This window comes from Leucoraja erinacea, unplaced genomic scaffold (genome assembly GCF_028641065.1).
Source record: "Leucoraja erinacea ecotype New England unplaced genomic scaffold, Leri_hhj_1 Leri_780S, whole genome shotgun sequence".
NCBI classification, from domain to species: domain Eukaryota; kingdom Metazoa; phylum Chordata; class Chondrichthyes; order Rajiformes; family Rajidae; genus Leucoraja; species Leucoraja erinaceus.
In genome coordinates, this window is record NW_026576708.1 from 39,075 (window position 1) to 61,914 (window position 22,840).

At 58.0% G+C, this 22,840-nt stretch overlaps 2 protein-coding genes across 2 annotated transcripts; both read right to left on the reverse strand.

Moving 5' to 3' along the window:
• Positions 1–502: 502 nt before the first annotated feature.
• On the reverse strand, positions 503–9,068 carry LOC129694741 (mucin-2-like). Its single transcript, XM_055631496.1, has one exon. It carries the CDS (start codon positions 7,425–7,427, stop codon positions 732–734), a length of 6,696 nt encoding a protein of 2,231 aa, XP_055487471.1. The 5' UTR covers positions 7,428–9,068; the 3' UTR covers positions 503–731.
• A 1,426-nt stretch (positions 9,069–10,494) lies between these two features.
• Positions 10,495–19,720, reverse strand: LOC129694739 (nascent polypeptide-associated complex subunit alpha, muscle-specific form-like). The gene is made up of 4 exons (XM_055631494.1): positions 19,287–19,720; positions 15,555–15,630; positions 11,375–12,576; positions 10,495–11,137 (listed from the first exon to the last, which is right to left on the reverse strand). Exons 1-4 carry the CDS (start codon positions 19,718–19,720, stop codon positions 10,495–10,497), a joined length of 2,355 nt encoding a protein of 784 aa, XP_055487469.1.
• Between the last annotated feature and the right edge of the window lie 3,120 nt (positions 19,721–22,840).

Genomic DNA, 22,840 nt, shown 5'->3' on the forward strand with positions numbered 1-22,840 from the left:
CAGGCAGAACAGGGCTCGGCCCCAGCCGGCTGCCCGCCCCTTTACGGGGATATACGTCTGCGCCCGGCTGGGGTTAGAGAGGGGCTACGCGCTGTTCACGGGCTCCCTGGTGGATTTGCTGGACCGCTGGGCACCGCGGGGGGGTGGAATGCATCCTGGACATGGAGCGTTACACAGTTATCGGGAAATTTAGTGTCTTGCATAATTTGGTGATTTTTGCACTGTGGTCATTGACTACGTTATTTTTGATTTTTTAAAATAAAAGCTGGTTACCAAGCTGCCGGAACTTGGTCTTTTCCATTCCCTGTAACTAGATCCTCAACTTCCTCATCACCAGGACCACAGTCTGTACCAAAGATCCTAGAGGAGCAAGATAGACCACTCCTCCGAAATCCAATGGACTGGCGTGTAGTACGTGACATATAATCTTTGGTCTGTACGAATTGACAGCCCCCCCCCCCCCCGTGACCCCCCCCCCACCCGTCACCCCTGACCCCATATTCAACATCCCAGGGGTCAATCCCAGGTCAAAGGTCAGGGGGCAAGCACTTGGCCGCAAGGAGACACTGGAAGTAAGTAAACAAGACCAATATATGTCATTTTTATTCCAATAAACACATTTTACAAGGTTGCCAGGCGGGGAGATGAGCCCAGCCCAGCCCAGCCCGGAGTTCATCCTAATATCTACATCGGCCGCCATCTTGGTGAGGTCAGGCCAAGATGGCCACCGCTCAGTGGCCTTCCCCGGGCCGTCCTCGCCGCCGTATACGCAGTAGCTCTCGCGCCGCCACCAGGGACACGTAGTAGAAGATGTCCCAGTATTCCGCGTCGTCCCAGGGCACTGACATCAAATCCGAGTCCGACAGGCCTTCCTCTTCCCTCAAGGATGCTGCCTGTTCCTCCTGATCTGCTTCCTGTTCCTCCTGATCCGCTTCCTGTTCCTCCTGATCTGCTTCCTGCCCCGCTCGGCCCACATCGTGTTTCACTTGGCCTGCTTCATGTTTCTCCCGGCCCTCTTCCTGTTCCTCCTGGCCTGCTTCCTGTTCCTCCCAATCAGCTTCCTGGTCCTCCCCGCCTGCTTCCTGTTCCTCATGGCCGTCTTCTTCTTCCTCCTGATCCGCTTCCTCTTCCTCCCGGCCCACTTCCTCTTCCTCCCGGCTCTCTTCCTCTTCCTTCTGGCCCGCTTCCTGCCCTGCACTTCTCACTTCCTGCCCCTCACGTCCTACTTCCTGCCCTTCACCATGTGCTTTCTGTTCCTCATGTCCTACTTCCTGTTCCTCCCAGCCCATTTCCTGTTCCTCATGTCCCACTTCCTGTTCCTCCTGGCCCACTTCCCGTTCCTCATGTCCCGCTTCCTGTTCCTCCCGGCCCGCTTCCTGGTCCTTGTGTCCCACTTCCTGTTCCTCCCGGCCCGCTTCCTTTTCCTCATGTCCAGCTTCCTGTTCCTCAAGTCCCACTTCCTGTACCTCCCGGCCCGCTTCCTTTTCCACCTGGGTCACTTCCTCTTTGATCGCTATGGCTTCCTCTTTGCCCATTTCTGCTTCCTCATCCTCCAGACCAGCTTTGTTTTCACTCTGGCCGACTTCCTTTGCCCTAACGCTCGTTTCTTCTTCCTCCCGGCCCACTTCCTCTTCCTCTGTTTCCGACATCCCCCCATCGTCCGGCTCTGCCCGACACTGCAGAATGTCCGTGTGGAGGGCCGTGGGTTGAGGGGGCATGGGGGTGAGGCTGGTCAACGAACCGGGCCACTGGGATCTCACCGCCATCTCCGAGCCCTGAAGCCTGTCTGCTAGGCCCGAATCCTCCAGTGTGGACACTGTTTGTAGGCCCTGAAGCCTAACTCCTGGGCCTGGCCCATGAAGCCTATCCTCTAGGCCTGAATCCTCCAGCGTAGGTACTGATTGTAGGCCCTGAAGCCTAATTCCTAGGCCTAGCCCCTGAAACCTGTCCACTATGCCTGGATTCTCAACCTTAGGCGCTACTTGCAGGCCCTGAAGCCTAATTCCTAGTCCTGGCCCATGAAGCATGTCCACTATGTCTGGATCCTCCACCTTAGGCACTGCTTGTAGGCCTTTAAGCCTGACTCCTGGGCCTCGAGTCCTCGTCGCTGAGGTTGAGGCTGGGGCCTCCGCGCCGGTCACTGGGCCCTTGTCGGGCCCCACAGCCTGAGCCTCGGGCCCTGCAGGCGAGCGGGGAGGGGGTTCCGGCGGGGCTGGGGGTCCCCACCCGCCTCGGTCTCTGCTGGGAGGCCGGGCCACCACCAGCAGGCTCCCGGGGACCATGTTCGGCCGGCTGCTGGGATCCTGGCCCGTGCTGGACTTTCTGCTGGGATCTGAGACTGCATTCCACAGGCTGCTGGAATCGGGGGATGTGTTTGACTTTCTACTGGGGTCCTGGTCTGCGTTTGACTGTCTGCTGGGATCCAGGACTACGTTCCACGGGCTGCTGGGATCCGGGGCAGCGTTTAATGGGCTGCTGGGATCTGTGGCTGCGTTCAGCGGGCTGCTGGGATCCGGGGCCGTGTTCCGAAGCCCCCGCAGGTCCAGCAGGGCGGTCCCTAGTGAGCTGGGACCCAGCAGGATACGGACCACCCGGCCCCCGTCCAGCGCGATGGTCAGATGGCTGCTGGGATCGGCGGCTGTGGTCAACATTCTGCTGGGGTCCAAGGCTGTATTCAATGGGCTGCTGGCATCCAGAGACACGCCAGGCTGGCTGCTGGGATCCGGGACTGTGTTAGACATTCTGCTGTGATCCGAGATTGCATTCCATGATCTGCTGGGATTTGGGACTATGTTCAATATTGTGCTGGGTTCCAATACTGCATTGAACGATTTGCTGCGATCCAAGACTGTATTCGACGGGCTGCTGGGATCCGGGACTGTGTTTGATGTTCTACTGGGATCTATGACTGTATTTGACGAGCTGCTGGAATCTGGGGCTGTGTTTAACTTGCTGCTGGGATCAGCGACTGCATCCAATGGGCTGCTGGGATCCAGGGCCACGACAGGCCGGCTGCTGGGATCAGGGATAGTGTTAAGTGTTCTGATGGGATCCAGGACAGCATTCAACATTCTGCTGGGATCTATGACTGTATTCGACGGGCTACTGGGATCCGGGACTGTGTTAAGCGATCTGCTGGAAACTAAGACAGCATTCAATGATCTGCTGGGATCCTGGATTGCTCCAGGCTGGTTGCTGGAATCTGGAACTATATTCAACGTTCTGCTGGGATCTGGGTCTGTGTTCAATGCCCTGCTGGGATCCAGGGTTGTGTTTGATGTTCTGCTGGGATCCATGACTGCATTTGACATTCTGCTGGGAGTCAGGGCTGCTCCGGGCTGGCTGCTGGGATCTATGACTGTGTTTGACGTTCTGCTGGGATCTATGACTGTATTTGATGGGCTACTGGGATCCGGCAGCATACTAGACCGGCTGCTGGGATCCGGGACAGTGTTCAATGTTATGCTGGGATCAGGAACTGTATTCAATGAACTGTTGGGATCCGGGGCCTCTCCAGCCCGGCTGCTGGGATCAGGGACTATATTCAACATTCTGCTGGTATCTGGGACTGCATTCAATGTTCTGCTGGGATCAACGGCTGTGTTAAACATTCTGCTGGGATCTGGGACTGTATTCCATGATCTGCTGGAATCCAGGATTGCTCCTGGCTGACTGCTAGGATCCGAGGCGGTGTTCAACATTCTGCTGGGATCCATGCCTGTGTCCAATGATTTGGGATCTGGGGCTGTGTTCAAACTGCTGCTGGGATCAGGGACGGTGTTCGATGGGCTGCTGGGATCTGGGGCTGTGTTAAATGTTGTGCTGGGATCCCTGGCTGCGTTGACAGGGCTGCTGGGATTCCTGGGAGGGAACGCCGCTTCCAATTCCCTGTTGGGATTGGTGGACGGGATGCTGGGATGCTGGGCAGGTCTGCGGGGATCGTCCAAGGGCACCACCACCCCAGGATCTACCAGGTTGCCCATGTCCCTGCTGGAGCTGGTACCGGCCCTGCTGGTATGGGCTGCAGGAGATGCCTCCTGGAGCTCCACCATGGTCCCTACATCCCTGCTGGTCTGGTCTGCCAACCACACCTCAAAATCCATCTCGGTTCCCACATCCCTGCTGGAGTTGGGACTCGCTCTGCTGGGATGGTGCGTGGGTGAGATCTCCTGAAGTTCCACCAGGATTCCCACATCTCTGCTGGTGCCGGGCCCAGCTCTGCTGGGATGGTCTGCCTGCCACATCTCGAGATCCACCAGGGATCCCAGATCTGTGCTGGAGTCAGTGCTCGCTCTGCTGGGATTGCTCGAGGACGCATCCTCATCAAGGTCCAACATGGGCCCGAAGTCTCTGCTGGTGCTGGGGCCGTCTCTGGTGTGTCTGCTGAGGTATCCGGAGGCTGGGGTGACCTGGGACCCCACGTCCCTGCTGGTTTTGGGGCTGGTGTGTCTGCTGGGGTAGCCCGAGGCCAATGTCTCCTGAAGGTCCCACACCTGACCTCTGTTAGTCTTTGAGCTGGCGTGTCTGCTGGTCTGGCCCCAAAATAGTATCTCCTCATGACCCTGCAGGTCCTGTCCGCCCCTGCTGGTGTCGAGAGAATTTCTGCTGGGATGGTGGGTGGGCAGCCTGGCGATGGGCTCATCTCTGCTGGGTTGCCGCGGGAGACCCACCATCTCTCTGCTGGTGTTGGGGCCAAGGCTGCCGTGTCTGCTGGGATTTCCTGAGACGGGGGTCGCATGGGGGTCTTCCCCGTCCCTGCTGGAATGGTCCAGGAGGGGCATCCCCTCTCTGCTGGTGTCAGGATCATCTCTGCTGGGAAATCCTGGGACCTGGGACTCCGTATCTCTGCCGGGGACGGGGCTGCTGTGTCTACTGGGATCTGCCAATGATGGGGTCACTGGGAGATCCAGCACATTAGTCCTGCTGGGATTGGTGCCGGTCTGTCTAATGGGGTTCCCCAGCGATGGCAGTCCCTGTAGGACCACCATCTCTCTGCTGGTCTGTCTGCTGGGATTCTCCAAAGCTGATGTCCCCTCATAGTCCACCTTGACCCTGCTGGGATTGGGGCTGGTGTGTCTACTGGTTGATCCTGAGAAAGTCTCCTGGTCCAAGGCGTCCACGTCTCTACTGGGATTTTCCAAGACTGATGTCTGCTCGAGGTCCACATTGACCCTGCTGGTGTGTCTGCTGGGGTGCCCCACGGCCGACACCACCTGGAGCTCCAGCGGATTAGCCCTGCTGGTGTCCAGGCTGGTTTTCGCCTTCCTGCTGGTGCCAGCACCTTTTCTACTGGGATGCCTCGTGGGAGGCATCTGCTGGGGCTCCATCGACTCCCTGGTGGTGAGGCTGGTGTGTCTGCTGTGTTCGTGTCTCTGAGGCGTAGCTGCTGAGACGATGGCGTGGTCTGCAGTGATCGCGTCTCTGCTGGTGTCCAGGCTGGTGGGTCTGCTGGGATAGACCAGTGGTGAAGTCCCCTGGTGGCTCCCCACATCTCTGCTGGTGGTGGAGCTGCCTCTGCTGGGATTCTCCATGGTAGATGTCTCCTGGAGCTCCCCCACCTTTCCCCTGCTGGTGCTGAGGCTGGTGTGTCTACCGGGATATCCTGACATCTCATGGTCCTTGATGGTCCCGTCATCCCTGCTGGTGTTGGGGCTGTCTCTGCTGGAATCTTCCAAGAGTGATGTTGCCTGGTGGTCCACCAGTTTGTCCCTGCTGGTGTGTCTGCTGGGAAACCTCAGGGGTGAAGTCTCCTGCTGGTCCACATCTTCCCTGCTAGTGTGTCTGCTGGGATAGTTCAGGGGCGATGCGTGATGGTCCACCACATCTCTGCTGGGATGGTCCCACCAGTCCAACTCCTCCAAGCCTCCCCGCTCTCTGCTGGTCCCGGTGGTGTCCCTGCTGGGAGAGGCAGAGAGAGGGAGTTCTCTGCTGGTATTGGCAGAGATTAGGACCTCTCTGCTGGAATTGGAGGAGAGAGGGACCGCCCTGGTGGAATTGGCGGAGAGAAAAAGCTCTCTGCTGGGATTGGGGGAGAGAGGGAACGTCCAGCTGGGATTGGAGGAGAGAGCATACACCCTGCTGGGATTGGTGGAGAGAGGGATTGTCCAGCTGGGATTGGAGGAGAGAGGGGCCCTCCAGCTGGGATTGGGGGAGAGAGGGAGCTCCCAGCTGGGATTGTGGGAGAGAGGAAACTCTCTGCTGGGATTGGGGGAGAGAGTTACCTCTCTGCTGGGATTGGGGGAGAGAGTTATCTCTCTGCTGTTATTGCGGGAGAGAGAGAGCTCTCTGGTGGGATTGGAGGAGAGAGGGAGCTCTCTGCTGGTTTTGGGGGAGAGAGGGAGCTCTCTGCTGGTTTTGGGGGAGAGAGGGAGCTCTCTGCTGGGATTTGGGGCAAGAGCGACCTCTCTGCTGGGATTGGAGGAGAGAGGGAGGTCTCTGCTGGGATTGGAGGAGAGAGGGAGCTCTTTGACGGGAGGGATGGGCAAGGAGCGGAGGATTCCGGCCAGTAGCCCTGCAGCCAATGAGAAGGGGTTGTCCAACTCATTGGGGGGAGGGGAATCGAGGGGCGGAGGGCCCCCCAGCGTGGTGGCCATGATCTGGGCCAGTACAGCGGTGGGGGTGGGGCTGCCGAGGGCCGGGTCGATGGGGAACCGGGGCTCAGTGTCCTGGCGGTCGGGCTCGGGCAGGGAGTCCATTGTGTCATCCTCCCAGGGCCCGCCCGCCTGGCCAGACCTCCCCAAGATGGCCGCTGGATCCGACCTTTCAAAGATGGCTGCCGTGTCCGACTTCCCCAAGGTGGCCACTGCGTACGACCTCCCTAAGATGGCCCCAGGGTCGGGGCTTTCCAAGATGGCTACCGGGTTGGACCTTTCCAAGATGGCTGCCGGATCCGACCTCCCCAAGATGGCCCCCGTGTCAGACCTTTCCAAGGTGGTCACCACCGGGTCTGACCTTTGCGAGGTGGTTGCTGGGTCCGACCTTTCTGTGATGGCCGCAGGGTTTGCCCTCCCCAAGATGGCCGCCAGGTCCGGACTCTTCAAGATGGCCACTAGGTCTGGGCTTCCCATGATGGCCGCTAGGTCAGGAGTCTCCCAGGCTGGGACTGAATCTTGGCCTGGAGCCCACTTTGCCCGGGAGGCCGGCGGCTCTGGCAACGACAGCGGGACTGTGACTGGCTTGGGCCCAGGCCTGGCCGGGAGTGAGTTAGTGCTGGGCCGGTCCAGTGCGGCGATCGCCTCAGGCCTGTGCTGCCTGGATGCCCGCTTGTGGTGCTCCAAGATGGCGGCTGCCCCAGGACTGACCAAGATGGACGACCATCGGTAATCTTCCGCCATGGCTGACCGCTCAGGACTCGCCAAGATGGCCGACTGTGCGGGATCGTCCAAGATGGCCGGCCTCTCAGGACTCACCAAGATGGCCGACCGCATGGGAGCGTCCAAGATGGCCGACCTCTCAGGACTCACCAAGATGGCCGACCGTCCCGGAGCGTCCAAGATAGCGGCTGCCTGGGGAGTCTCCGTGCTGAGGAAGGGCCGGCGGGGAGTGTCCGGGGTGAACTCCCCGCGGAGGGAAGGCGGGGCCGTCTCGCTGTCCTCGCTCTCGGAGAGCGTGCGGAGACTGGCGTCTGAGATCTCCTCCTCCCACAGATGTCTGGCCGGCCCCTCGCCCACCGGTTCGTGGCGCCGCAGCGCGAGGGCGAGGGTGGGAGAGAGGGAGACGGGGCCCGCCCGGCGTCTCCGTCTCTCTGGGGTCCTGGTGGGCTCCCGGTCCTGTCCCAGGCCCAGGGTGGACCCCGGCTCACTCTCCTCCTCCCCTCCCTCCAGGGTGGAGACTCCTGGTAACACAGGGCCAGCCGAGGGCGGGACGGATCCTCGATGTAGCTACCCTGCAGGGGAAGAGGCAAACACAACAGTCAGTCGGCCGAGGAGTCAGGAAATAGAACAATGCAACATGGCTTAGACGGCAATGGAGACACATGGGTCAGGGGACAGCAGCAGAGATTGTGGACTGAAGGGCCTGTTCCTGTACTGTATAAGTGTATAAAACTACGGGAGGTGTAGATGGAGCTACACGATACCGGTGGAGCAGCGGGTAGAGCTGCTGCCTCACAGCGCCGGAGACGCGGGTTCGATCCTGACCACGGGTGCTGCCTGTACGGAGTGTGCACGTTCTCCCCGTGACCTGCGTGGGATTTCTCTGGGTGCTCCGGTTTCCCGTCCCAAGCAAAGACGTGCGGGTTTGCAGGTTAATTGGTTTCTGTAAATTGCCCATTGTCCCTGGCTAGTATTCGTCGATGGTGTGTACTTGGTGGGCCGAAGGGCCCGTTTCCACATCTCAAAACTTAACTGAGCAATGTGGCATCGGCAGCAAGTGAGAGACATGGGTCAGAAGTAGGCAGAGTAGATGTTGGGCCGAAGGGCCTGTTCCTGTGCTGTACCGTTCTGTGAATAGATTCATAGAATAATAATCACAATGTGGAAACAGGCCCTTCGGCCCAACTTGCCCATGCCGACCAACATGCCCCCATCTACACTTGTCCCACCTGCCTGCGTTTGGCCCTTATCCTTCCAAACCTGTCCTATCCATTTACCTGTCTGAATGTTTCTTTAACATTGGGATAGTCCCAGCCTCAACTACCCACACCACCCCTGGTGTAAAATAAAGTCACTCCTCAGATTCCTATTAAATCCTTCCAGGCAGGAAACATGTTCCCGATGTTGGGGGAATCCAGAACCAGGGGCCGCAGTTTAAGAATAAGGGGTAAGCCATTCAGAACGGAGACGAGGAAACACTTTTTCTCACAGATAGTGGTGAGTCTGTGGAATTCTCTGCCCCAGAGGGCGGTGGAGGCCAGTTCTCTGGATACTTTCAAGAGAGAGCTAGATAGGGCTCTTAAAGAGACCTGGGTTTGATCCCGACTGCAGCTGCTGTCTGTACGGAGTGTGCACGCTCTCCCTGTGACCGCGTGGGTTTTCTCCGGGTTCTTCAGTTTCCTCCCACACTCCAAAGATGTGCAGGTCCGTAAGTTAATTGGCTTGGTAAAATTGTAAATTGTCCCTAAGTTAAGTGTGTGCAAGATAGTGTTAGTGTACGGGGATCGCTGGTCGGCACGGACTCGGTGGGCTGAAGGGCCTGTTTCCACGCTGTATCTCGAAACTAAACTCAACTAATGGCATGCGCAGGAAAGAACTGCAGATGCTAGTTTAAATCGAAGGTAGTCACAAAATGCTGGAGTAACTCAGCGGGACAGGCAGGCAGCATCTCTGGAGAGAAGGAATGGGTGATGTTTCGGGTGGAGACCCTTCAACATACATACTGCTGGGGTGTAAACTGCCCGAGCGAAATATGAGGTGCTGTTCCACCAATTTAATCTAATGACATTGTGGGCTGAAGGGCCAGAGGTTTCTGAGCTGTACCAGTCTATAACAAAGTGGGCTGAAGGGCCTGTTTCCGTGCTCGACGAGTCGAAGGCCGCATAACTTGCCAGCTATTGGGATTTGCAAAGATCCCAGACTCTTGCAGGGAGGGGAGAGGGTCGTCTGCATTGTTTGCAGGGGGATAGTGGAGAGGGTGGGGGAGAGCAGCCCGCTGCTGCAGGGCAATGAGAGGGGGGGGGGGGACATGGGGGTGTAACAGGAGGTGCAGGGGGGGGGGGGGGGATAGGGGGTGCAGGGTGGGGTAACAGGGGGGGATAGGGGGTGCAGGGTGAGGGGACGGGGGGGGGGGGGGGGGTGCAGGGTGAGGGGACGGACGGGGGGGGCACTACTTACCGCCGCTCCCGGCCGCTGGGCGCGATGTTGCTGATTGTGATCCCTGGAGCGCGCGGCGGCCCCCGGGCTCTGTGACGTCGCCGCGGGCTGCCCCTGTTACGTCACAGGGAGGAGGGGGGAGCAGTCCCGGGGAACCCCCGCCAGAGCCGGCACTACGCATGCCCCAGGCGTATGTGACATCACATGGGACAGTCCCGGGGAACCCCCGTCAAAGCCGGCATTGCGCATGCTCCAGCTGTCGGTGACGTAAACGGTTGGGGAACCCCATCCCACTCGCATTGCGCATGCCCCGGGCGGTGGTTAACATCACTTGCGCCGCGGCCGGGAGTCGGCGCATGCGTAGTGGGCGGACCGCCGCTCGGTCACCAGTTCGAATCCCAACCCCGCCACTGAGGGGATGTTAATCCACGAGGGGGGGGGGACGTGATCATTCCCCCCCACGTCAGGGGTGAGGGACAAAAGGATAGAAAAAGCCGGAGAGAAAGGATAACATGGCTTTATTTTTAAGTATGATCTGTACACGTGTTAGCCCCATCAATCCCTCCCCCCCCCCCCCCCCACCCCACAGCCGCAGAACTCTCCAACCCCCCCTTGGGCCCCTCAACCCCACCCTTGGGCCCCTCAACCCACTGCGGGTCCCTCCAGACGCCCCATCCCGGTCTCCTCCTCTCCCCGGGCCCCTCCCCCACCCGGGCCCTCCTCCTGGCCCTGATCTCGGGCCTGCTCAGTCGATGGGCTGCATGTTGAAGGGGTCAGGCGGTCGCCCGTGGCGGACTGAGGGTTCCCGCTCGCCGGGTGGACGGGTGGTGGAGGAGGTCGGGGTGGTTGACTGGGTACGGGGAGAGGGGGGCGGCATGCTAACAAGGCCCGCATCGGAGCGCCTGAGGAAGGGCATTCCGGACTGGCCCAGGGGAAAGGGCTCTATCTCCACGGACGGAGGGGTGATCTCCGGCGAGCTGTTGGAGCCGGGCCCGCTGCTGATCGAACCCTCCTCCGGGAGCGGGGCCTCGTGTTGGCTCTGGCCATGGTTGCTGGGGGCCGGGTTCCTGTTGGGGTTGGGGCTGGTGACCACGGAGGCTTGGCTTTGAGTGGCGGGAGAGCTGGGAGCGGGGCTCCTGTAGGGGCTGGGGCCGGAGGGGGCCCTGTTGGGGTCCAGGCCGGGGCTTGCGTGCACAGAAGCTCGGCTTTGAGTGGCCGGGGAGTTGGGAGCGGTGCTCCTGTTGGGGTCCCGGCTGGAGGCCAGGGAGGCAGCACGGCTTTGAGTGGTCAAGCTGCCCCTGCTGGGGATGGAAGCCGAGCGGCCGATGGATTGGGGCCCGAGGCCCGGGACGGGGTTGTGGGGACGGGATGGAGGCGGAGCGGCTGCCCTGGGCCGGGACCAGGCCGGACGTCATGGTCGGGGGGGGGCTGGAGGCTGGATGAATGATGGGGGAGCCAGGTGGACGGGGGGAGTGGGCTGGGTGGGGGTCCAGGGTCTTGTCCCAGCTGCGGGTGGAGCCGAAGCTGGAGGGGGGGCCACTGCTGGAGGCGGGCCCCAAACTGGGGGTGAGGCTTGAGCGGGCATTGGGGTCAAGGTCGGGGTCAGCCATAGGCACGGGGTTTGCGCTGTGGGGGAGGGGGGGGGTCCTGTGGGGGGGGGGGTGGAAGTAGGGGTTGGGGCGGAGACGGAAGGGGCTGTCAACTGGCCCTCGGCCCCGGAATCCTGGGTCTTGGTCCAGTCGCACGCCTCTGCGTTGTAGGCGGACCCCCGGCCATAGTCAGGCTCCAGGGCTCGACTAGGCCCCATGCCCCTAGAAGGCCCCAGGCCGTAGTCAGGCTCCAGGTCTCGACTAGGCCCCAGGCCATAGTTAGGCCCCATGCCCCGAGTGGGCCCCGGCCTGTAGTCGGGCCTCAGGCCGCAGTCAAGATCCTGGCCCTGGCTAGGCCCCAGGCTCCGACCGGGCCCCAGGCTGTAGTCAGGCTCCAGGCCCCGGCTAGGCCACATGCTGCCCGTAGGCCTCACGCTGTAGTCAGACCCCATCCTGTAGTCTGGCCCCACGTCCCGACAGGCCTCCAGGCCGTAGCTAGAACCCAGCCCGTAGCCGGGATCCCGATCATACCCACCCAAAGACCCGGTGCCTGCCCTGGCCCCTGTGCTGGGCCACGCCGATTGCCCGGGGCCCGACTCCAGGCCCTGGCTGCGGCCTGCCTTCCGGCCCTGGCGGCCGCAGGAAGGGCTGGTCGGGGGGTCGCTGGCCGGGCTGGGCGGGTAGTCGCGGAGGTTGGCGAGCTGGGGGCTGGGGGACTGGGGCTGGGCCGGGCAGTAGTCGTCGGGGCTGGAGAGGACCGACAGCTCAGCCTCCCAGATGGACTCTGCGGCCCGGTACATCTGACTGACGGCGGCGGCAGACGGGTGGCAGCTCGGGGCCCGGTCGGGGGTGGAGGGAGGCCGCTTCCCGGACGAGGAGGAGGAGCAGGAGGGGGGTGCAGGGGGGCTGTCCTGGAGCCAAGGACCCCCGGGGCCCGTCACCAGGCAGCGCAGCCTGAGGTTGCCGGCGGTTGGGGGGCTGTCGGAGCGCTGGTCCAGGAGGCAGTGGAGCTCCAGCTCGGCCGGGGCAGGCCCCGCTCCCGCCCCCGCCCCCGGCCCGCTCTTCCCCGAGGCCTGCGAGGCCCGGCTGCTGCAGGTGTCCGCTGCTGCCTCCTGCGGCCCGCTCTGCCCGTTCACCAGCTCCTCCGCCAAGCTCAGCAGCTCGTCCAACTCTGCCGCAGATGGGGCCGTCTCAGGGGCCGGCCCTGACTGCACCCGATCGACCGGTGTCCCTGCTTCCTAGTGGGGCAGGCAGAGGGGGATGGGTGAGTGGCCACACTACCTCACACTCACACACTTCCTCTCTCACGCTCACTCACACTCACTCACTCACTCCCTCCCTTTCTCTCATTCTCGCCCTCTCTCACATTCCCTCGCTCTCCCCTCTCCTTCCACCATTCTCTCATTCACTCTCTTCTCTTTACTCTTTCCACCCCTTGCTCCCCCTCCTTCTCGCTCCCTCTCCATCTCTCTCACACTCACTATCCCTCTTTCACTCCTTCTCTGTGTGTTTCTCTCACTATCCCTCTTTCCCTCTCTCCTTCACTCTCGGTGTGTTTCTCTCCCTCTCTTTCTCTCTCTCTCTCTCTCTCTCTCCCCCCTCACATTCACGCTCTCTCCATCCATCACTCTCCCCGCCCCTCTCTCGCTCCTTCCCCCTCCCTCGCCTCCCGCTCCCTTCCCAGTTCCCGATTCCCCTCTCCCTTCCACTCCCCACGTAATTCCCAACCCAATTCCTCTCCTCCATCTCATCGCGATTCCCACTCCCGACCCCTCGCTCCCCTCCGTCCCGAGGCTGAGTTTCAGAGGTGTAGGGGTCAGAGGGAGATGGGATTGGTGTGGGGAAGTGCCAAGGGACTTGGGAACGCTGGTGCGGGATTCCCAAGAGGTTAATTTGCATGTCGAATCAGTTATAAGGAAGGCGAATGCAAGGCTATAGGGCATGGAAACAAAAACAGGGATGTGATGCTGAGGGGGGCACATAATGCTGGAGTAACTCAGCGGGACAGGCAGCATCTCCGGAGAGAAGAAATGGGCGACGTTTCGGGTCGAGACTAATGTCAGGAGAGGGGGCGGAACAGAGATAGAATGTAGTCTGATTCCTGGGATGTCAGGACTGTCTTATGAAGAAAGACTGGATAGACTTGGTTTATACTCTCTAGAATTTAGGAGATTGAGAGGGGATCTTATAGAAACTTACAAAATTCTTAAGGGGTTGGACAGGCTAGATGCAGGAAGATTGTTCCCGATGTTGGGGAAGTCCAGGACAAGGGGTCACAGCTTAAGGATAAGGGGGAAATCCTTTAAAAAACCGAGATGAGGAGAACTTTTTTCACACAGAGAGTGGTGAATCTCTGGAATTCTCTGCCACAGAGGTGTAGTAGTTGAGGCCAGTTCATTGGCTATATTTAAGAGGGAGTTAGATGTGGCCCTTGTGGCCAAGGGGATCAGAGGGTATGGAGAGAAGGCAGGTACGGGATACTGAGTTGGATGATCAGCCATGATCATATTGAATGGCGGTGCAGGCTCGAAGGGCCGAATGGCCTACTCCTGCACCTAATTTCTATGTTTCTATGTAGTCGGAGACAGTAAGACTGGTGGGAGAACTGGGAAGGGGGAGGGGATGGAGAGAGAGGGAAAGCAAGGGCTACCTGGTTAGAGAAGTCAATGTTCATACCGCTGGGGTGTAATATGAGGTGCTGCTCCTCCAAATCTGCGCTGGGCCTCACTATGACAATGGCCTCACAGGACAGAAAGATCAGATTGGGAATGGGAGGGAGAGTTGAAGTGCTGAGCAGGTAGACAAAAATGCTGGAGAAACTCAGCGGGTGCAGCAGCATCTAGGAGCGAAGGATATAGGCAACGTTTCGGGCCAAAACCCTTCTTCAGTCTGAATCTATCTCTGCTGAGCAACTGGGAGATCAGGTAGCTCAAGACGGACTGAGCGGAGGTGTTCAGCGAAACGATCGCCGAGCCTGCGCTTGGTCTCACCGATGGAGAGGAGTTGACACCTGGATCAGCGGATACAGTAGATGAGGTTGCAGGAGGTGCAAGTGAACCTCTGCCTCACCTGGAAAGACTGTTTGGGTCCTTGGAGGGAGTCGACGGGGGAGGTAAAGGGACAGGTGTTGCATCTCCCAAATGGCCAAATTCATCTTCAGACGTGGTAGGAGCAGACATTAGACCATTCGGCCCATCAAGTCCACTCCGCCATTCAATCATGGCTGACCTAACCCCATTATCCCACCTTCTCCCCATAACCCCTGACACCCGTACTAATCAAGAATCTATCTCTGCCTAAAAAACTATCCACTGACTTGGCCTCAGTTCCACAGATTCACCACCCTCTGACTAAAGAGGTTCCTCCTCACCTCCTTTCTAAAAGAGCGCCCTTTAATTCTGAGGCTGTGCCCTCTGGCCCTAGACTCTCCCACCAGTGGAAACATCCTCTCCACATCCACTCTATCTATGCTTTTCACTATTCCGTACGTCTCAATAAATGTCCTCCTGCTGCAGTTGTACAGTGAGACCACACCTGGAGTATTGTGTGCAGTTTTGGTCCCCTAATTTGAGGAAGGACATTCTTGCTATTGAGGGAGCCCAGCGTAGGTTTACAAGGTTAATTCCCGGGATGGCGAGACTGTCATATGCTGAGAGAATGGAGCAGCTGGGCTTGTACACTCTGGAGTTTAGAAGGATGAGAGGATATCTTATTGAAACATATAAGATTGTTAAGGGTTTGGACACGCTAGAGGCAGGAAACATGTTCCTGATGTTGGGGGAGTCCTGAACCAGGGGCCACAGTTTAAGAATAAGGAGTAAGCCATTTAGAACGGAGACGAGGAAACACTTTTTCTCACAGAGAGTGGTGAGTCTGTGGAATTCTCTGCCTCAAGAGGCCGGTGGAGGCCGGTTCTCTGGATGCTTTCAAGAGAGAGCTGGATAGGGCTCTTAAAGATAGCGGAGTCAGGGGATATGGGGAGAAGGCAGGAACGGGGTACTGATTGGGGATGATCAGCCATGATCGCATTGAATGGCGGTGCTGGCACGAAGGGCCGAATGGCCTACTCCTGCACCTGTTGTCTAATGTCCTTCTTAAAAATATCCATTGACTGCACCTAGAACTTAAGAGGGGCTGAGATGGGGAGGTCAGTAGACGGGCTGACAGAAGAGGGTTAGAAGGGCCGAACGGCCTGACCGCTGGTGCTGTCCCCTACCTCTGAGTTGTAATCGATGGTCACAGGAGAAGGTGTCCGGACTCCAGAAGGTTCCATGCTGTTCTTCCGGGACATTCTAGAGACAGGGGGATGGATGGGTGAAGAAAGCACAGGGTCAGAGAAATCTCCAGGCCTGATGGGGGTGGAGAACCAAGCCCGGATGTGGCGACCATATCGACCAACACTTGTGCTCGGTCCGCCAAGGCCTACTGGGCCTCCCGGTTGCTAACGCAGACTATTACAGCCTGGAAACAAACAGGCCCTTCGGCCCAACTTGCCCATTCCGACCATCTACACTGGTCCCACCTGCCTGCATTTGGCCCATATCCCTCTAAACCCGTCCTATCCGTGTACCAGTCTTAAATATTTCTCAAACATTGTGATAGTCCCAGCCTCAACTACCTCCTCCGGCAGTTCCACACACCCACCACCCCTATGTGATTTTGGTTGGCGCGACTCTCGTCAGCAGCGGCCTCTGCAGCCCGTCTGTGTTTTTATTATTTTTTGTCTATGTTTCTATGTAGTTTTTGTTATTTTTTGTTGGGGTGTGTGTGTGTGGGGGGGGGGGGGTGGGGTGGGAGGGGGGGGGGGGGGTAACTTTTAAATCTCTCCCTGCACGGGAGACCCAACCTTTTCTTTGTCGGATCCCCGTTGTCGTTGGGGCTGCAACGAGGAGCGGCCTCCAACAGGAAGACCGGGGGCTCTGGTGCCGACGACTCACCGTCACCGTCGCGGAGTTGGCCGAGTCCAGAGCGGGTGGAGCGGTGGTGGAGCGCTGCTGCTGCTGCCTGACCCTCCGGAGATTCGGAGGCTGCAACTGCGGGTCTGGCGGACGGCGGCACCGGGAGCCCGCGGGTCCCTGGAGGGAGACCGCTTTTCAGGGCTCTCGCAACGGCGACTTCTCCCGCCCGAGTTGCGGGGTCGAAGAGCTCCTGGAGCGGGGCCTGACATCACCGCCCCGCGCGGCTTGGAATGGCCGCGGGACTCTGCGAGCGCACGCCGGGGGCTCTAACACCAAGACCCGGAGTGCGACCTCGCACCACCCGGCATGGCTTTAATCGCCATCGCCAGCCGGGGGCTTTGACTTTGACTCTGACATCGGGGGGGGGGGGGGGGGGGGGGGGGGGGGGGGGGGGGGGGGGGGGAGGGGGGCAGTGGAGAGATAAGTTTTTTTGGCCTTCCATCACAGCGATGTGATGGATGTTTATGTAAATTATGTTGTGTCTTGGGTCTATTTGTTTGTAATGTATGGCTGCAGAAACGGCATTTCGTTTGGACCTCAAGGGGTCCAAATGACAATTAAATTGAATCTTGAATCTTGAATCTATGTGTAAATGTTCAAGAAGGAACTGCAGATGCTGGAAAATCGAAGGTAGACAAAAGTGCTGGAGAAACTCAGCGGGTGCGGCAGCATCTATGGAGCGAAGGAAATAGGCAACGTTTCGGGCCAAAACATTGCCTATTTCCTTCGCTCCATAGATGCTGCTGCACCCGCTGAGTTTCTCCAGCACTTTTGTCACCCATTGTGTAAAACTCAGGTTCCTATTAAATGTTTCTCCCTCTCACCTTAAACCTGTGTCCTCTGGTTCTCGATTCCCCTACTCTGGGCACGAGACTCTGTGCGTCTACCCGATCTATTTCGTCTACCCATGATTTGATCCACCTTTGTAAGATCACCCCTCATCCTCCTGCGCTCCAAGGAATAGAGACCCAGCCTGCTCGACCTCTCCCTATAGCTCACACCCTCTAGTCCTGGCAACATCCTCGTAAATCTTTTCTGAACCCTTTCAAGATTGACAATATCTTTCCTATAACATGGTGCCCAGAACTGAACACAATATTCTAGATGCGGTCTCACCAACGTCTTATACATCTGCAACATGACATCCCAACGTCTATACTCAATACTCTGACTGATGAAGGCCAATGTGCCAAAAGCCTTTTTGACCACCTTATCTCCCTGTGACTCGACTTCAAGGAACCATGCTCCTGTACTCCTAGATCCCTCTGCTCTACAACACTCCCCAGAGGCCGACCATTCACTGTGTAGGTCCTGCCCTTGTTAGACCCAAATGCAACAGCTCACACTTCTCTGTATTAAATTCCAACAAGCATTCCTCCGCCCACCTGGCCAATCGATCCAGATCCTGCTGCAATCGTTCACAACCATCTTCACTGTGCAAAACCATGACCTCCCACGTACAAAACCATGTAGACTATCCCTAATCAGCCCTTGCCCATCCAAATGCCTGTATATCCTATCCCTCAGAATACTCTCTAGTAACTTTCCAACCACAGATGTTAAGCCCACTGGCCTATAGTTCCCAGCATTTTCCCTGCAGCCCTTCTTGAAAAGGGGTACAACATTTGCCACCCTCCAGTCTTCCGGCACCTCTCCCGTGTTTAAGGATGGCTCGTCAATTTCAATCAGTGCTCCCGCAATTTCCTCTCTAGTTTCCCGCAATGTCCTCGGATATATCTGATCAGTCACCGGAGATTTGTCTCCCTTCACGTTTACTCATGAAATGCTGGAATATCTCAGCGGGACAGGCAGCATCTCGGGAGAGAAGGAATGGGTGACGCTTCGGGCCGAGACCCTTCCTCAGCCTGAGAGTCAGGGGAGAGGGAGACACAGAGAGATAAGGAAGTGTAAGGTGTGAAAACACAGACCAAAGGGGATGGTGATCAAGTAAATATAGATTGGTTCATTGTTAGCTGAGGGGAAGGTGACAACGAGGGATATAAATAGTAAAATTTAAACAGGATAGTTCAGTTTAGTTTAGCTTATTGTCTCGTGTACCGAGGTACAGTGAAAAGCTTTTGTTGCATGCTAACCAGTCAGCGGAAAGATTACACATGATTACACAATCGATCCCTTTGCAGTGTATAGATACATGATAAAAGGAATAACGTTTAGTGCAAGGTAAAGGCTGCAAAGTCCGATCAAGTATATTCCGAGGATCTCCAATGAGGTAGATGGGAGGTCAGGACCGCTCTCTAGTAGGATGATTCAGTTGCCTGATCACAGCCGGGAAGAAACTGTCCCTGAATCTAGAGGTGTGCGTTTTCACACCTGTATCTCTTGCCCGATGAGAGAGGGAGTGACACGGGGGGGGTGAGACTGGTCCTCGATGCTGACCTTGCCGAGGCAGCGTGAGGTGTAGATGGAGTCAGTGGAAGGGAGGTTGGTTTGGTGTGATGGTCTGGGCTGCGTCCACAACTCTCTTGAGATTTCTCACGGTATTCCCAAAGCGTGCTGGTGAAAACTACTACAATCAGGAGGACAATCGAACTAGTGAGAGAACTAGGATGTAGGGTGTGGGGTGGGGGGGGGGGGGGGGGGGGGGGGGAGAGAGAGGGGGTTACTTGAAGTTGGAGAAGTGAATGTCCACACCACAGGGGTGGGGTGGGGGTGTAAGCTGCCCAAGCCAAATATGAGATGCTGTTCCCACCAATACCATGTGGAGCCGCTGGAGAGGCGGCAAGGAGGTAATGCATGGGGGCTGCTGCACCAATGCACCCAAGGGTGCTGAGACCTCGTTGCATTTCCACCTCGTTGCACTTCGACCTCGTTTGTTGCAGCTTTGCCGCGCCCCCGTTGCATTCCTTTGCATTTCCCCCTCCCCCCATCCCTCCGGCTTCGAGAGACCGGTGCACGCATGTTGTTTTTTAAATGCACCCCCACGGGCCCTCCCCCCCGGTGCATGGGCCACACTTGCAGTTTTCACTCACGGAGCCGGAGGTTTAGTTTTGTTTGTCTCTATGTTTCGAGGGATATGGAGCAAAGGGCGGCGGGGACTCGGCGCCTCGACACAGGCCCAAAGCCGTCGCCATGGCGACCGCCGAACCCCATCGATTGTGACACGCGGCGGCGGAAGCCCGCGCATGCTCAGACCCGGCGCACGTCGGACTCCAATTCCCATCGGGCGTCGCGGTGTGCGCTCTACGTCATCACGCGGGACGCCGAGCCGCGACGTTGTCGGCCAGCGCATGCTCAGAACCGGCGGCCTTGGAGGGATGGGACTCCAACTCCCATCGGGCACCGCGGTTCCCCCCTCTACGTCATCACGCGGAACGCCGAGGCCCGTCCTGACGTGTTCGTGATGTGTTGTAGGCCCGCGCATGCTCAGACCCGGCGGCTTTGGAGGGGGGACTCCAACTCCCATCGCGCACCGCGGCGGGCGCCTCACGCGTAACGCCGAGTCCCGTCGTGACGCGGCGTTGTAGGCCCGCGCATGCTCACAACCTGCGTACTTGGGTTAGAGGGGACTCCAATTCCCATGGCTCTCTGCGGCCGGGCCCGCTACGTCTGCAGCCCTCCATCTTCCCCCACAACCTGCTGCCCCCTACCGGCCAACACTGGGATAGGCAGGGTGGGTCCAATTCGTTCTAGGAACAGAATGAGGTCACTCGGCCCATCAAGTCTACTCTGCCATTCAATCATGGCGGGTCTACCTTTCCCTCTCAACCCCATTCTCCTGCCTCCTCCCCGTAACCGCTGACACCCGCACTAATCAAGAATCATGACCACCTTCGGGGAATTACGTCCCTGATCTCCTCGGCCCCTTCTGCCCCACAACAGTCCCCAGAGCCATACCATTTACCATTGTGTCGGACCTGCCCACGTCCAAAATGCAACACCTCACATTTCACTGTATTAAGTTCAATAGACAATGGGTGCAGGAGTCGGCCATTCGGCCCTTCGAGCCATTCAATGTGATCACGGCTGATCATCCCCAATCAGTAACCCATTTCTACCTTCTCCCCATATCCCCTGACTCCGCTATCTTTAAGAGCCCTATCTAACTCTCTCTTGAAAGCATCCAGAGAACCGGCCTCCACCGCCCTCTGAGGCAGAGAATTCCACAGACTCACCACTCTCTGTGAGAAAAAGTGTTTCCTCGTCTCCGTTCTAAATGGCTTACTCCTTATTCTTAAACTGTGTGTGGCCCCTGGTTCTGGACTACCCCAGGATTCCCCCGGGAACATGTTTCCTGCCTCTAGCGTGTCCAAGCCCTTAACAATCTTATATGTTTCAATGAGATACCCACTCATCCTTCTAAACTCCAGAGTGTAGAAGCTCAGCTGCTCCATTCTTTCAGCATATGACAGTCCCGCCATCCCGGGAATTAACCTGGTGAACCTACGCTGCACTCCCTCAATAGCAAGAATGTCCTTCCTCAAATTAGACCAAAACTGCAAACATCCAAAAATTCCATCAACTAATTCCTCAGTCCCACCTGGAAAATTGACTTAGAAACAGAGAAAATAGGTGCAGGAGGAGGCCATTCGGCCCTTTGAGCCAGCACCGCCATTCAATGTGATCACGGCTGATCATCCCCATCATGGCTGATCATCCACAATCGGTTCCCCGTTGTTGCTTTCTTTCCATAATCCCTTGATACCGTTTGCCCCAAGAGCTAAATCTAACTCTCTCTTGAAGACTTGCTGTCTTTATTTGTGTAGGGAGGAACTAACTGCAGATGCTGGTTTACACCGAAGATAAGACACCAAATGCTGGAGTAACTCAGCCGGTCAGGCAACATCTCTGGAGAGAAGGAATGGGTGACGTTTCAGGTCGGGACCCTTCTTCGGGCTGAGAGTCGGGGGAGAGGGAGTGTCGAGGCGTGAAAACGACAAAACAGCTGGTGATAAAGAAATGTTGAACGGTTCACTGTCAGCTGACGGGGAAGGTGACAATGAGGCATAAAATCTGTCATTATTCGAGTGGGGGCCCTGTCCGTTTTTTTCACTTTTTTATTATTTTTAGTATGTAGTCGGGGGGGTCTAATCTTTTTATGTGTGGGGGGTGGTGGGGGGAAGGGGAAACTGCTTTTTCTAGTCCCTACCTGGTCGGAGAGGCTGCCTTCCTCCGAGCAGCACCTTCGACCTGTCCTGGCGGCCTACCAGCGGGTCCTGGAGCGACGTTTCCTGAGGGGACCTGGCCAGAACCTCGGCTTTGGCGGCGGCGCAGCGCTGGAGCGCTATTGCGGAGCGGGCGATGCCTTGCCTGGGTCGCCCCGCTGGAACTCCAGTATGCTGGGATCGCCGATAGATACATCGTGGAGCCGCGGTTCTGTGGAGCGGCCAGCTGCGGCGCTGAACTTTACATCCCCCGGAGCCTGGGATCTCTCGCCGAGATCGCCAGTGTGTGGGGCTACGTCCGGCGCGGTCTGTTGGCTTGTGAAGCCGCGGTCTCCGGTGGGAAGGCGGCCGTTCCTGGCACCCCAAGCCGCTGGGGGTTCTCCCGACGCCGGAGTACCATCACCCGGCGGGAACGGCCGGGAACATCGGGCCCCGTAACGGCGAATGTGGAGGCCTCAATAGGCCCGACTCTGGGTGGACAAGAGGATGGGGACTGGACTTTGTGCCTTCCCCCACAGTGGGGGGGATGTTTTTATGTTTTAATGTTAAACTTCTTGTTGTATATTTACTAGTGTGCTGCAAGGACATCTGAATTTCCCCTGAATAAAGAGATTAATAAAGTATTTATTATTATTATTATTATTATTATTATTATTATTAATAGCCAGGGCAGTGAACATGGTTGGAGAACACGGATGGGGGGGGGGGGTGGGGGGTGGAGAGAGAGAGGGAAAGCAAGGGGCTACTTGAAGTTGGAGAGGTCAATGTTCCCACCGCTGGGGTGTCAGCTGCCCAAGCCAAATATGAGGTGCTGATCTACCAACATGTGCGTTGCTGGGCCTCACTCTGACAGTGGAGGTGGCCCAGGACAGAGAGGTCGGTGTGGGGGATGGGAGGGAGGGGGGGGGGGGTCGAAGTGTTTGGCCACCGGGAGATCGGGCAGGTTTAGGCGAACTGGGCGGAGGTGATCAGCGAAACGATCGCAGAGTCAGTCAGCACTTGGTATATTTATTTAGTTTAGTTACTCATTTGTACAGGCAGTGAATAAAGTAACAGAGGACAGTTGGGGAGCCAGTGATCTGGGGCAAAGAGGTCCCGAGGATGGGGGGGAGGGGGAGGGGAGGGGAGGGGAGGGGAGGGGGAGGGAGGGGAGGATAGGAGAGGGGAGGAGATGGGAGGGGAAGGAAGGAGATGAGAGGAGAGGGGAGGGAAGGGGAGGAGATGGGAGGGGAAGAGATGGGAGGGGAAGGAAGGGGGATGAGAGGGGAGGGGTGGTGGGGATGGGAGGGGGGGGAAGAGGGAAGGGGGAGGGGAGAGGAGGGGAGGGGACAAGGGAGGGAGGGGAAGGTAGGAGAGGAGGAGGAAAGGGGAGGGGAAAGGGGAGGAGATGGGAGGGGAGGGGAAGGAAGGGGGATGAGAGG

Bases quoted from the DNA above. Each gene is read 5' to 3' on its own strand.
- LOC129694739 (XM_055631494.1), bottom strand. From the start codon at position 19,720: ATGGGAGTTGGAGTCCCCCCTCCAAAGCCGCCGGGTCTGAGCATGCGC. The intron at 15,631-19,286 runs GTGAGTGAAAAC...CCCTGTCTCTAG, and splicing joins AAAACTAAACCTCCGGCTCC to AATGTCCCGGAAGAACAGCA. The intron at 12,577-15,554 runs GTAGGGGACAGC...CTGCCCCACTAG, and splicing joins CCATCGATTACAACTCAGAG to GAAGCAGGGACACCGGTCGA.
- LOC129694741 (XM_055631496.1), bottom strand. From the start codon at position 7,427: ATGCGGTCGGCCATCTTGGTGAGTCCTGAGAGGCCGGCCATCTTGGAC.